Here is a 14,532-nt window from a genome sequence, read left to right as displayed (position 1 = left end):
AATCGTATTAAATATCAACACGTAGATTTTATTCAGTTGACCTGGTGGTTAGGGCACTCGACTCGCAATCTGCGGTTCGAATTCAATCATCGAACATTCTCGATCTTTCAATCGTGGGGGCGTTATTATGTAACAGTCAATCCCACTCTATGTTGGTAAAGAATAGTCTAAGAGTTGGCAGTTACTGGTGTGGACTAGCTGACTTCCCTCTAGTCTATCAACTTAAGGACATCTAGTGTATATAGCCCTCGAGTATTATTGCGCAAAATTCGTGAACAAACAAACAAACAAACTTGTTTGTTTGTTTTGAATTTAGCGCAAAGCTACACGAGGGCTATCTGCACTAGCCGTCCCTAATTAAGCAGTGTAAGGCTAAAGGGAAGGTAGCTAGTCATCACCACCCACCGCCCACTCTTGGGCTATTCTTTTACCAACGAATAGTGGGATTGACTGTAACATTATAACGCCCCCACGGATGAAAGGGCGAGCATGTGTGGTGGGACGGGGATTCGAACTCGCGACCCTCAGCAACATAATGGGCTATCTGCACTTTGTCTACCCCGGGGAATCGAATCCCAGATTTTTGCGTTGTAAGTCTTTAAACTTATCGCTGATCCACGAGAGGAATGATGTTCATTCAATGCTAAGAACAAAGCTATACAGTGGGCAATCTCCGATGTGACATCGAATCGGACCCCGAATTTATACGTTTTAAGCCCTTAAACTTACCATTGAGCTACCTATGGCCAAATAGAATGACAAAAAAAAAGTTTTCTTTGTGATGCTTACCTAAAAAGTCGAAGGTTAGAAAGAAATGAAGTTATATCCTATAGATAATGTAAGCTAATAACTGGAATACCAAGTTTAAATAAGATAACAACTCGCTGCCGAATCTTCGTAGAAAAACGTAGGAATTTTGCAGAGTTAATTAAACAAAGTTACGAAATCTGTTCTTGGTATATTACTGTTGCGAAAAACCAACCTATTTATTGTTGGTGATCACGTAAAATCAAACATATGTTTAAAGAAAGTAACCAGGCGTTTTGTCATCTTTGTACATTTCTGAAAGGTGGTGAAAAACCTGTTTATTTTGGTTGTTTAGTGCTCCATCAAAAACCGTGTTTTAACAAAGTAACCATACGTTTTGGAATCTTCACAATTGGTGATTGTGGTTGTTTTGTCCCTGAGTGACTACGTTTGTTTTACATCAGTGAAGCACTCTAATCTCCGAGTCTTTGTAATGCTTGTATCTCATTAAAAACAAATACGGTTCATGTGTTCCTTTTGTGCAGAAACAAATAAACTTTTTCGTATTCTGAAAGTATAAACCAAGCGCTCTCAATAACAAACACTTCAAATACATTTTCGTTACAGACAGTCACGAATGATAGTTGTTCCGAAAACAAATTAAACGCAGAGTTGTTAATTACGTTTATTGAGTTGTTAGCGACGTTTATCCTGTCGGAATCTTATAAGCAAACAAAATATTAAGTGTCTTTAATGTTGCTCAAGCAGTAAATTATATATGATGATAAACGTGCACAACAAATATGATTGACATTTCTATCCTTATAGTCCTTTTAAAAAATGTTCCTTATACTTTCAGGAATGCAAATAATAATAATGTATTTATATATTTTATTAAGCGAAATGCAACTCTTCTTTATTTACGCATAATTTTGAAAATTAAAATCTAAACATTTTTATCTTAAGCCTACCTCGAGTTTCTTTGGTCTAATTTATTCAAACGTTCTTTCGCGTGTACGTGACTTTACATTGCTTTGTAAGAACCACTAAGAAAGCGTTTCATTTGTAATTTATGTTAAACAAATACAAGATCGCACAACAAACGTTACTAAATTTTGGTTTTTTAATCATGAAAAATTCTATTTTAGGTAGAACTATACTTTGGAATGCAGGTGAAGAATATATATCGGATATGAAATCTAAAGTATATCTAAGTCATTCATAGTTAGTTTAAGGCAAAAGCTGAACGTGCTTTTCAATATGCAAGAAGTAGGACGCGTGTAAATAAATACAATTTTTTTATATGATTAAATACACTTTCAAAATAAACGTGACCACAAACATGATTCCAAAAAAAATAACTTTTTAACCTAACACAAAAAACATCAAAAATATACCTTTAGACTGGTGGATGACTTACTAATTAATATTGTAATAACGACTCAATAAACGGTTTCTCTTAGAAATTAGTATAAAAATTACTGAGTTTAAACTGTTTATCAATTATTACTTTCATTTCACTGTGACCTAGAGGCTTAATATATTCTTTGATTAGCGGTACTCTCTGCTGTGGACTGCAGTTTCGCCTATTCTCTCTTTCCACACTGGCCCCCCAGTGGCACAGCGGTGTGTCTGCGGACTTATAACGCTAGAAACCGGATTTCGATACCCGTGGTGGGCAGAGCACAGATAGCCTTTATGTAGCTTTGTGCTTAACTATAAACAAACAAACTTTCCACACTGACTCGGTGGAACTGACCAACCTCGTAACCACTTTGTACTTGTACTAGTTTCCATATTATAACTTTTAATACATTATGTGTATGTTCATAAAATTTGGCAGGCTGTCAGTAAACACTACAAGTATTTATTACAAGAAAAAAGTTGAATTTATTATGGAGGATTTTACTGAAGATTTGTCCCTGAATATATCGAATCTTTTTTTTACTACTTCGATGGAAAGGTATTTTCATGTTCATATTTAAAATATTTTACTTTGTTTCAAAAACCTCAAATTTCATTTGTGTAACCTCTAAAACCTCCTAAATACATATAAAACTTTTTTGTTTCAGTAAAACTTTATATATATTATCTGATATTACCTGATATTATCTGATATTACGCGAAGAGATAGCCGACTTGACCCCTGATCCCAGAACAGGATGTCTAATGTATCGGATTATATATCCTACAAAGTTTTCTTTGAAAATTTAGAGTAATCACACTGCACTTAGTTTCAGTGAAAACGTATATGCCGACAACAAGATGTGTGCTTATGTATGTATGATGTATCCTACGGTGTTTACAACAAAAATTCTCCAGAGTATATTTTGAATATGTCAAAACGTTTATTATATGGTTTGGTGTCGATACAATAAACATCGCAATTCTTTGAATATTTGTAATTCTTTTTTGTTTGGAATTTGCGGCATAGATCTGCAAAGATGTTATTTGAGCACAAGCTCATAAAACCTTATTCCCCCTTTCAGCACGCTTATTGGTCAACCAATAAAAACTCAGGTTCTAGTACTACCTATTGCACTCGCTTAGTTTCAGTTTTAGTTTCGCAAGCCCTCTAAGTCTAGTCTTCTTTATAAAGCATAAAATTATTTTCCTGACATTTGTGAGATATTTTACCGTTCTAAATGTTATGAATAAACCCGTTATTAAGTTGTCAAGTTTCTAATGTTGTATAATTTGCGTTTATTTACCCCTGTTAAGAGAACTAGAATAGCACCCATTCAGTAGGCATAGCTTTGTATTGACTTACAAAATATAAATCTCTAACTATAAGTATTTTGCAAAATACAGTGATATTTAGGCTACCATATATTATATGCATTACTATTTACTCATAAATGTTTAAATTTTAGTTATTATTCTTAAAACATAGAACAATAAATAAAAAATACACTGAAAAACAAAGACTTTGAGTACTTACAGTGTTACGAAATGTGCTCTTGCGTCGCAAGTGCTAAGCATCTCTCTAAACCTCATTTATCCTTCCGAGTGGAGGGTGAAGAGATAGTCATTTTTGTAGCTTCAAACATAAATTTTAGAAAACCAAAAAATTGTGAAGTTACTGTATTAGTACATATAAAATCCACGTAATTTATCTGGGTCTCTAAATAAGCTATATGTGGGTGACAAAAAACCCATTCCTATTCAAAGCAACGACTTAGTTTTGGCGAAATTATTACTTTCTCCTTCAAACTATTTATTTGTTATAAACACGCGCTAGTAGTAGTAGGTGGGACTAGACAAGAGGTTTCAAAACAACTGAGTAGTGAGAGAAGCCACTCTAGTAGATTCGCTAAAAATAAATATTGTCATCTCAGCAAATCATATGGGGGGTTCTTATTTTATACTTAACTTGTCCATATCTCAAATTCAAGTTTCTAATTCGCCAGCCACTGTATGCGTTATATGGTAGGTGTAATAAAATGTAAACTGAGCAATAAGACAAGAAAGATCATGTGTGAAACACAAAAATCAATATTTAGCATTTTTTCTTTATATTTCCTTTTAAATTAATAAATTAAAACATATATAATATTAAACTTGCAATTATAAACTAAGTTTTGTTTCCAATTTCTTTGATATAAGTAGTAATGAAGTTATTTAATAAAATGTTGAAAATAACTCTCGAAAACGTTATGACACGTGCACTTTAACCTGCCCGAGGCGAATGGGGGTCAAGGCTCATCGACACAGCTTAGGTCAGCAATCCAAAGAAATCTAGTAAGACCTCTTAGAATGGTGATATGGATGTAACATTTATGCGGAGTTTTTGATACACACCATGTGATACCCTAAATCAACTTAGGTGTTTGAATTATATCCGGCATTCTGCTCAATTTAATTATTCAATATTATACAGTAGTGGGTTTAAATAAAAATCAGTATCAAAAGTATTAAGTTTTTATTTTTTTTTCTTCTATACAACATAGTGATATCCTAAATACAAATCCAATAATAGCTCCGATTATCATCACGTTTTGTTTCTGAAGCATACTTTTATAAGGTCTATGATTACAACAAAAGGGCAGTGAATGATATAAAATCTAAAACAAGGCTTCTTAATCAACTTGTTTTCAAGCAATGCTCCAGAAAATGTTAATTCCTTGATAATATTTTTGTTAGACACATGGCTGTTTAAGTTTAGTGCAAGTTTTAAATTTAGTTATTTTTAGAAGCGATAGTATTTCTAGTCTTTCGAAGATTTGTTTACCTAACTGTGTGAATCATGGGTTGTGTAGTTCGATTGTTGTGAATTGACGTTTGTTATATTATTGCGTCATGTTACTAGAAACTTCTAAGTTTTTCTAGTTATTTCAATTGAGTATTTTTGCATCATATTATCGCGTAGTGTGTAGAACGCTGTAGGCCTCTGTCAGTCTATAAAAACGAGTACAAAATGTAGTTCAAGTAAGCAAAACATAATAAGACAAAGTAAGAGATATAGTTAATTAGATCTAGATTGTATGTTTGTAAGTTGAGCCATAAAGAGCGTTTAGTGACGCTATTTTTAATGTGGAATTATCACAGACTGTATGGTAAAAACAGAGTAGAGAATAATAACTTCTCTTGTCAATTGCGTTTTAAAATAATTGAACAAACATGTGTTAACTTTGACGAAAAGAGTAAATTATTTCAACAACATTTCAACAATGGTACTTGAAAAAAACACTTTGAATGAGTGGGAAACAAATTGGCTTTAGTATTGTATTTAGTATTTAGTAAATTTAGTATTTAGTATTTCAGTATTGGCTTTCTCTTTCTTCTACTACTGCGATATACTGCTACACTTGTATCATGAATTTAGGGTTAAGGTAAGTTGTGAGAAAACACTGACTTTTGGTAAGTCTCTAAGGGATTAGGAGATTACAGTACTCTATGTCATCAGAAAATGATTGGAGTGAGTGGATATAATGGCCACCTTTCTTGGTCTTGTAGCTTCCATACCAACTGAAAGAAATAAAAAAGAAGACCGGGAGATGTGAGAGAGAACAAATAAACTGAGAGAGGCGAGAGAAGGAAGTAATATGCTGCTAACCTATGCTATTGATTAGTAGTAGTAAACAGCGGCTTGTTTTGTTTTCATAGGAATAAATAGAACCTAAATAAAGTTGATAAACGTAAGAAGTGGAAGCATGAATAGCACGATCGTAATAGTTGCATTTTTAACAGTAACTTAAAGTTTTAAAGAATGATTTAAATGAGCAGTGGGCTTAATGCTTTAAATTTAAATAAAAGGTAAAAGGTCTTTAAGCAAGCGAAACTATGTTTCATATTTCCGCTGTATAAAGAAATCTCAGTATATTTCATGCATTTCTCATTATGTATAATTTCGTTCCAATTCCTATATGGCTGTATGTATTCCATATTATTTGCCTTTTATTATTTCAAATGACCTTTTACGTCAGTCAGAAACAGCCAATAAAACGTTATATTTCACAAGGAGAACATTTTCATGATTCAACTGGAATTTCTTATTGGATAACGAATATTTTATAAACTGTGACGTTGTCCAAGGTGACCTATTAGCTCCTCCCATGTAGCTTTTTTGTTGGACATAACATGTACCCGGAAAGGTTTATCTGACCGTGGAAACGAGGAATTGCACGCTCGAGCTGGAATTGTACGAAACGACCGCATTTATACTGTAATTGTAATGCATTAATGACGTTACCCTAAAAATTATAGATCGTTAAAGTTATGTAGTAGTATTTCTTGACATCAGACCCTGGGCGAGAGGATATGACCACGCATCGCCCATGGTCAAATAGCTGTTTTGGTGTAGAGTAAGGAGTTTAGAAGAAATACTCTGAGGAGGTTATTCTACAAGTAATATACTAATTGAGGAGGTTATTCTTTCAAGTAATACACTAATTAATGAGGTTATTCTACAAGTAATACACTAATTGAGGAGGTTATTCTACAAGTAATACACTAATTGAGGAGGTTATTCTACAAGTAATACACTAATTGAGGAGGTTATTCTTTCAAGTAATACACTAATTAATGAGGTTATTCTACAAGTAATACACTAATTGAGGAGGTTATTCTACAAGTAATACGCTAATTGAGGAGGTTATTCTACAAGTAATACACTAATTGAGGAGGTTATTATACAAGTAATACACTAATTGAGGAGGTTATTCTGCAAGTAATACACTAATTGAAGAGGTTATTCTACAAGTAATACACTAATCATCAAAAGAAAAACAATCTGCGTTTAGAAAGAATATATACAGAGTGAGAATATAAAAATTGTATATGTACTCGTATATCAATGAAGATACTGCACATTGGACATTTTAAGTAATAATAATAATCAGTATTACACAAATGAAGAAACTATGTGGTGCTAGCCAAGGAAAATATTTTAACATTTAGTATACAAACACAATTAGTACTGTTTCTATTAAGGAAGGGTGGTAGTCCTAGACAGGTGGATAAAAATTGATTTTTCCTCGAGATTGAAGTGTCACGAAAATATTACCACGACGGAAATTATGTTAACATTTAACCCTGGCTCGTGCTGGTTCTACAATTCTTCACTTGTTTTAAACATAACTATCGAAACGTACCTACTTATACATAACTGAAACTGTTAATAATTATAATAATACATTACGGATATGAGGATCACAAGAAGCACCCAGGACATAACACGTAGAAGCATACACAGTTCCTCTGTCTCGGTTCAACTGAATTCAACTTCCAGCAGGGAAACATTTCTTACCAATCAATGAAGGTAAATGTAAATAAGAGTTATTACATTAACACGTATGTGCTCTAACAGATTAAAGTAAGTTGAAGAAAAAACAACAACAACAACAGTCGTTGTGCTATTCTTCGGAAAATATCTCACAGGAAACAACAGGAAATGTATATATATATATATATTGAAAAGTAAATTATTTCGGTATTAATTTACCGATGTTTTAATGTTATATGTATAAGAATTTTATCATTATGTATCATTTATTGTTTAGATGTGAATATATTTTCTCAGGAACTGTATATCACACATAATTAACGCTGTATATATATTCCTTGAAGTCGATTGATACGAACATTCGACGAACTCTCGAATGAGGCAAAACGTACTGTTATAGGGTAGGGTTTGAAACCCTGATGCTTGGTTAGATTACACTAGATAGGTTTGACCTACAATGTAGTTATTGTTCAGTAATTGGTGATAAAATAGTGATCTGGGATTTTGACGAACCTGCCTGAAAATGACAAACATTTTTCTGAGAAGTTTTAGAATGAGATGAAAGTTTGCTTGGTTGGTTGGTTTAGAGCAAAACCACATTGGGCTATCTGCTATCGAGCCTTGTAAATCTGTAAACTTACAACTGTGCACGGTTTGCTTTGTAAATGAGCTGAAAATACGTTTTTAAAAGTTACTGTTAAACTTTTAAACTCAGTACTTTAGTAAATAATTTATTTTGAAAAACAGTTAATTAGTTGTTTTTATTTTGTTAGGATTGATAAACGTGGTTCACTTCTTAACTCTAGAATTCATGACATAGACCCATCGGCTTTTTTAACTGTTTATTCGTCAACTTGCTTGGGGTTCAAAGGCTGTTTTGGTTGCAGGGTCTTTAATAACATAGCATTCTCATACAAAAAATTTAAACAGAAAACACTGTCAATATATTTTCTAGATGATAACTGGAGTTAATTGAAAGTAAAAGCTCCATCGCAACAGTTGTAAACGTATTTAATCAAACGTTTCGGAAAATACATATTCCATCATCAGTGATCTATGCAATTATACACCTTGAAGATAACACAGAAACTATGTAAATATGCAAACTGAAATGTGTACCGAATAAGCCTACATAAAATTAGGCTCACTGAAACAGAACGATATGGAACAACAGAAGTTGGGATTTATAAGTGTAAGAGAAAAACATATGTTTTTAAAATACAGAATGTTGGAAAGAACTTATGTTGATTCAGAATGAGTAAACTTTTTACATGAATAGTTTCTGGTTGGAAGAATATTAGATTATAGTTTTGAGTGGTTGATGTTTTTACGCAGATAATTTTTTTGTTTGCTGTCACGCGCAAAGCTGCACAGTGGACTATTCCGATCGTAGCTATCGAGGTCTGGTGGTTAAAGCGCTTGACTCGGAATCTGAGAGTCGCGGTTTCGAAACCCCTTCACCGAACATATCCACTCTTTCAGTCATGGGAGCATTATATTGTTACGGCCAATCCCACTATTCGTTGGTAAAAGAGTAGCCTAAAAGTTGGCGGTGGGTGGTGTTGACTAGAAGTCTTCCCTTTAGTGTATCACTGCTAAATTAGGGACGGCTAGTGCAGATAGCCCTCATGTAGCATTGCGCGAGCTTCAGAAAAAACAAATCACAGGTATCGAAATCCCGTTTTAGCCTTCAGAGTTATCGCTGAGCCACTAGGGGTTTGGGGCACACATATAGGAGAAGCACCAGAATGGAATATTTCTTGACTGGTTATGCTCCAGATATCCATTTCATGTTTTTATTATCAGTAGCTTTGAGTTTCCTGATGTCATACTTTATTGTTTAGCTAATTTCTGTAAACAATATTTGTTCTACTTTCTGAAACAATACTTGTTCTAATTTCTGTAAACAATACTTGTTCTAATTTCTGTAAATAATACTTTGTAAATACGTTTATTTACCTTTTCAGTTAAAAGTTACTGAATATGAATATTTTATAACGAACCTAGACGTTATTGGAGCAGAATTGCAAGAAGTTCCAGGTTATATTGGTTACAGATCAGTTAAGTGTAAACTTTTGTTCTGTTCTGTAACGATTTACGTGTTACTTGCTGTCTACCAAGTATAGAAACTTGAGTTTACTTAAGACATAATATGATCTTTGAGAAACCCCCCCTATAGCTCAGCGGTTCAGTCTAAGGGCTTATAACACTAAAAATCGGATAAATTTCTTCATTTTCTCTTGTTTCTGTTTTGAAGGGATCAACCCAGCTGCTAAATCTACTTAGATGGCTTAGCGAAAGCCAGATAATCGTTTCTTGGATATGGAATACAATTCTCTTGCAGATTACTTACTTAAACAAGAAATATATAATAATCAAATCAAATAACAAAACAGAAAATGTGAGTGTTTCGATGCTGGAATATCAGCTTTATAGGTATTCAGTTGTTTATTACAAAAAAGATTTTCTATAATACCTGAGCGATAAGAATGGTGAAACTTTAGGACCGGTAACTGAGCCAAAGCTGATGTGGAGGAATATTTGTTGTGTATCTAGATCCTTCTAAGAGTGTCTTACCGCATTCCCTTAAGTCTATAAATAATGTATGATTTCAAATACGTGAAGCAAATGAGGGATAAAGATGAAATATGACAAAAGCTACACAGGAAAGTATTAAGAGAGCAAGATAGAGACCACCTATAGGATTGAGGAAGGAGACTGAGATCGATTCGTAGACAGCATAGGCTCCAACTCATAACACACTAAACTAAGATACCCGGGTGTAGCTGTTATCTTTACCAGCGTCTTAGTAACTGCTGCGTTTCTAAAGCCAGAGTCATTTCTTCGACTGCTGTGTTTATAATAACAAAAGCTAAATGCGAGCTGGTTAATCACTTTAAAGCATCACTGCGAGCTTGGAGAATTTTGTCTCCTAGTTTAACAACCAACTTCCACCACTCAATGTGCTCGTGAATGACTGACAGGACAATGATATGCTGAGAGGATTAACTGCAGCAATGCTAGTGGTTTTTATTGTTATGTGGCTCGCTATATTTAATGGAAGGCAACAGCGTATCCTGCAAGACAGAACCTTGCGATCACACATAATGAGTTACATATTACTTAAATGAAGTCTAACAAACTTCGAGGCAATTAATATGGAGTAGAATATACTATTCATTCTTAATTTCAGTGTGGTTTTAACAGGCTAAATTAAAACAAACTGTACAACAATGTGGTTTTGACTGGCTAAGTTAAAACAAACTATATTTTAGTGTGGTTTGTATGGGCTAATTTAAAACTATATAAGCAACTCTGACACAGTTTGGCGTTGTGATCCAACTAACTTGGCATAAGAACACGAATAACTTATCTTCAGAAATATTAACAACGAAACTTTTATGTTCATAGAGATTAACTAAAATATAAAGTTTTATAAGTTGTATAGCAAATATCTAAAAAAACATAGAGTGTCCTTAGGTTGTATAGAAAATTCCTATAAATCATACAGCGTCCTTAAGTTCTATAAAATTCCCATATACATTATAGAGTGTCGCTAACTTGTATAGAAAACCTATATAAATTACAGAGCGTCCTTTGATTGTATAGAAAACTCATATGAAGTACATGATGTATTTAATACGTTCCGCAGAAAAAACAACAACACAAACTTATAGAATATACAGTGTTCTAAGTTCCATTGAAAAGCTTTATAAAATATAAAATATTCCTAAGTTCCATAAAAAAACCTTTTGAAATGTAGGCTTTGGTGTTCTAACTTTAACAGAAACCCTATATCAAACACGGGTTTAGTAAAATTACATAAGAAAAACTTATAAAGTATAGGGTGTACTAAGAGAACAACTTAGCAGTACAGACCATTATCATATTATATTTATTTACTAGCTGAATACTCTCCAACAGAATTGTGCCCCCACCCCTCCCCGGTGGAACAGTGGTAAGTCTGCGGACTTATAACTCTAAAAAACAAGGTTAGATACCCGTAGTAGGCACAGCACAGATAGCGCCATGTGTAGCGTTATGTTTAAACAGCCAAATAAAAGGGACTTAGAAAGTTCGACTTTGAATATTTATTATTTCATATATTTAAAATTAAAAAGTACTCTACATACGATTTTTAAGTTGGATGGTGATAAGTTCCTGCTGATAAGCCACGTTATTAGCTTTATTTACAAATTAAAAAGTACAGTATATACGATATTTAAGTTGGATGGTGATAAGTTCCTGCTGATAAGCCACGTTATTAGCTTTATTTACAAATTAAAAAGTAGTTTTTTGAGCGAATTATACTCATTGTTAATGTTATAGTATTCCTAAACCTCACCTAATCAAAACTTGCCACATTTGGCACGAAAGATAACATCTGCTTAAGATGAGATTTTGTTGTTTCCTGGAAATCCAATTTAAACATAATGACATTCAATTACACATTGTATTTAGTTTAAGTTTTTTCATCTCATAAACCACGTAAAAATAAAAACTAATTACACAAAGTTAATAACGTGGCTTATCAGCAGGAACTTGTCACCATCCACCTTAAATATCGTATGTACAGTAATTTTTAATTTGTAAATAAAGCTAATAACGTGGCTTATCAGCAGGAACTTATCACCATCCAACTTAAATATCGTATGTACAGTGGCTGTTTGTTTATTAGTGTCTACCGCGAGGAATCGAACACCCCTCTCGGAAATCTGTTGATCCAGGATAGTGTGTACAGCGTAGTCAGTGTGTCTGTAGAGTGAAACGCAGAACATTCGTTTCTGAAAATGACACTAGGGGCAGTGTCGTCGATCTTCGGTTACTATGTCCACTTCTCCTCCACTCGTGTTGAGAAATGGTTCTGGGTTATGACAATAGGGGGAGGCCAGGAATGTGTTGTTGCCAGGTGTAAGGGAAAAACCGGATCCTCACGTGAAAATATATTTTAAATACCTTTATTTTGGTTTTTGTCCTCTTTTCCATTTTATTTTATATCTTTCAAATAATATGACAAATATTGTCCTATGTACAAGTGTTGCGCTAGTGTTCCGAAACTTGCCAGTGTCAAGTAAAAGTGTTTGTACTTGTTCAGTTGCATAGAACGTTACAGTCAAGAGATAAGACAAATACTAAAAAATTGACAGTAATAGAAAATACTCACCGGTTTGTCATTTATATACCAGCTGAGCGTGGCTGCGGGTTTGGATTTTGCGGATGTACACTTGACCGTAGCCGTATCTCCTATACGATATTTCATATGTCTTCCGGTAATTTTGGGGCCTTCCGTCGGCAGAACTAGTAGGCGGTACGATGAATTATACATTATTAGTGCTACTAAGTTCCAGCAGGTGGATTTAATAGCTAAATCAAAGTACTCGCCGTTAAAGGATTATCATAATGAAAGAGAGAGACGAGAAAAAGAATAAAAAAGAAAGAGTCAGTAAATAAGAAGTTTATATAAATATAAACAGAGAATGTATTTAAGTTCCATAAGAAAACCTTTATCAAACATAGGATGTATTTATGTTCCATAAGAAAACCTTTATCAAACATAGGATGTATTTAAGTTCCATAAGAAAACCTTTGTCAAACATAGGATGTATTTATGTTCCATAAAAAAACCTTTATCAAACATAGGGCGTACTTAAGTTCCATAAGAAAACCTTTATCAAACATAGGGCGTACTTAAGTTCCATAAGAAAACTTGTATCAAACATAAATTGTACTTAAGTTCCATAAGAAAACTTGTATCAAACATAAATTGTACTTAAGTTCCATAAGAAAACATTTATCAAACATAGGATGTATTTAAGTTCCATAAGAAAACCTTTGTCAAACATAGGGCGTACTTAAGTTCCATAAGAAAACTTGTATCAAACATAAATTGTACTTAAGTTCCATAAGAAAACATTTATCAAACAGAGTCAGTAAGTAAGAAGCTTATATAAATTTTCTTCATCATACTCTACAAACAACTTCTAATATAAAATCAAATTATCACAATGTACAAACAACCTACAAACTCAAATATATTAAAGCCAGCTATCTACATATATCATAACTAAGGACCTGATGTACAGAACGTTCAAGTCGAGCATATTATACAATAACGTAGAATCTTAATTAACAAACAAAGAACTATATCAAGGAAAACTAATTACACATTTTATCATATATAAGACTTCATGCACTAAATGCGTTTCATTTAATTCAACGCCACGAGGGAAATAAATGAAAGAGGTAATACTGTATTAATTTGATCATATTTTTCTCTTTTTTTTAACCTCTGTATGTTTTATTCATACTTACTGAGTCAGTTCTGCATATAAAAATACTATATAAACTTTGTTTTTCTCTCTTCCTAAATGTAGTTTTCAAAAAATTATCTACAGATATTACAAAAACATTATGGCAGAATAAATTAAACTGGATCATATATTAGTTATGGTTGTGTACAGTTTTGGAATTGGTTTCACTGTTAATCTGGGGCTAATTATTGTTTGTAAGTTCTGTTTACGTACATAATATCGACTCTAACTAAGCATGAGATTTTTACCGCTGATTATAGGAGACAAAGGAAACTTCATACCGTAAACTTTCATCTCCTTTTTGGCTGACACTGTGTCGAATACAGGTGCTTCGGTTGACACCTCGCACTTGTAAACTCCAGCAGTTTCCAAGGCAACGTTTCGAATGTACACTGATTGTTCCTTAGACTTGGACAGCTGCAGGTTAATAAGGAAACTATATTATATACGATCCATAATATTTTCCTAAAAAAAACAGATTGAAATAAAACAGAACGATTTCAAAACTTTTATTTTAAACAGCTTAACATTTATGATACCGATTTATATTTAAATATGGAAGTAGAAAGTATAAAAACTGAAATTGAACAAAGTATCTAAAAATTGAATTATTTGAAAAATTTGAAAACTAAGATGAAGGAATGATTTATTTTTCTTGGTTATTTCTTAAAATTGCAAAATTTAGATGTAAAATGTTATATATATATATTATTATTTTTTTTTTTCAGTATTACAACAACAACAACAACA

At 33.0% G+C, this 14,532-nt stretch overlaps 1 protein-coding gene across 1 annotated transcript in view; it reads right to left on the bottom strand.

The window, feature by feature from the left end:
* LOC106468103 overlaps window positions 1-14,532 on the bottom strand; it is a gene marked incomplete at its 3' end in the record, with an annotated part of 130,571 nt that overhangs the window by 11,845 nt on the left and 104,194 nt on the right. Inside the window, exons 6-7 of the mRNA XM_022396405.1 lie at window positions 14,064-14,199; window positions 12,636-12,769 (exon numbers count right to left, since the gene is read on the bottom strand). Coding sequence (XP_022252113.1) covers window positions 12,636-12,769; window positions 14,064-14,199 — 270 coding nt within the window. The remainder of the gene's footprint in view (window positions 1-12,635; window positions 12,770-14,063; window positions 14,200-14,532) is intronic.

Source organism: Limulus polyphemus, unplaced genomic scaffold (genome assembly GCF_000517525.1).
Source record: "Limulus polyphemus unplaced genomic scaffold, Limulus_polyphemus-2.1.2 Scaffold2874, whole genome shotgun sequence".
Classification (NCBI taxonomy): Eukaryota; Metazoa; Arthropoda; class Merostomata; order Xiphosura; family Limulidae; genus Limulus; species Limulus polyphemus.
The sequence above is the reverse complement of the archived record's forward strand: the minus strand, read 5'-3'. Positions and strand labels throughout refer to the sequence as shown.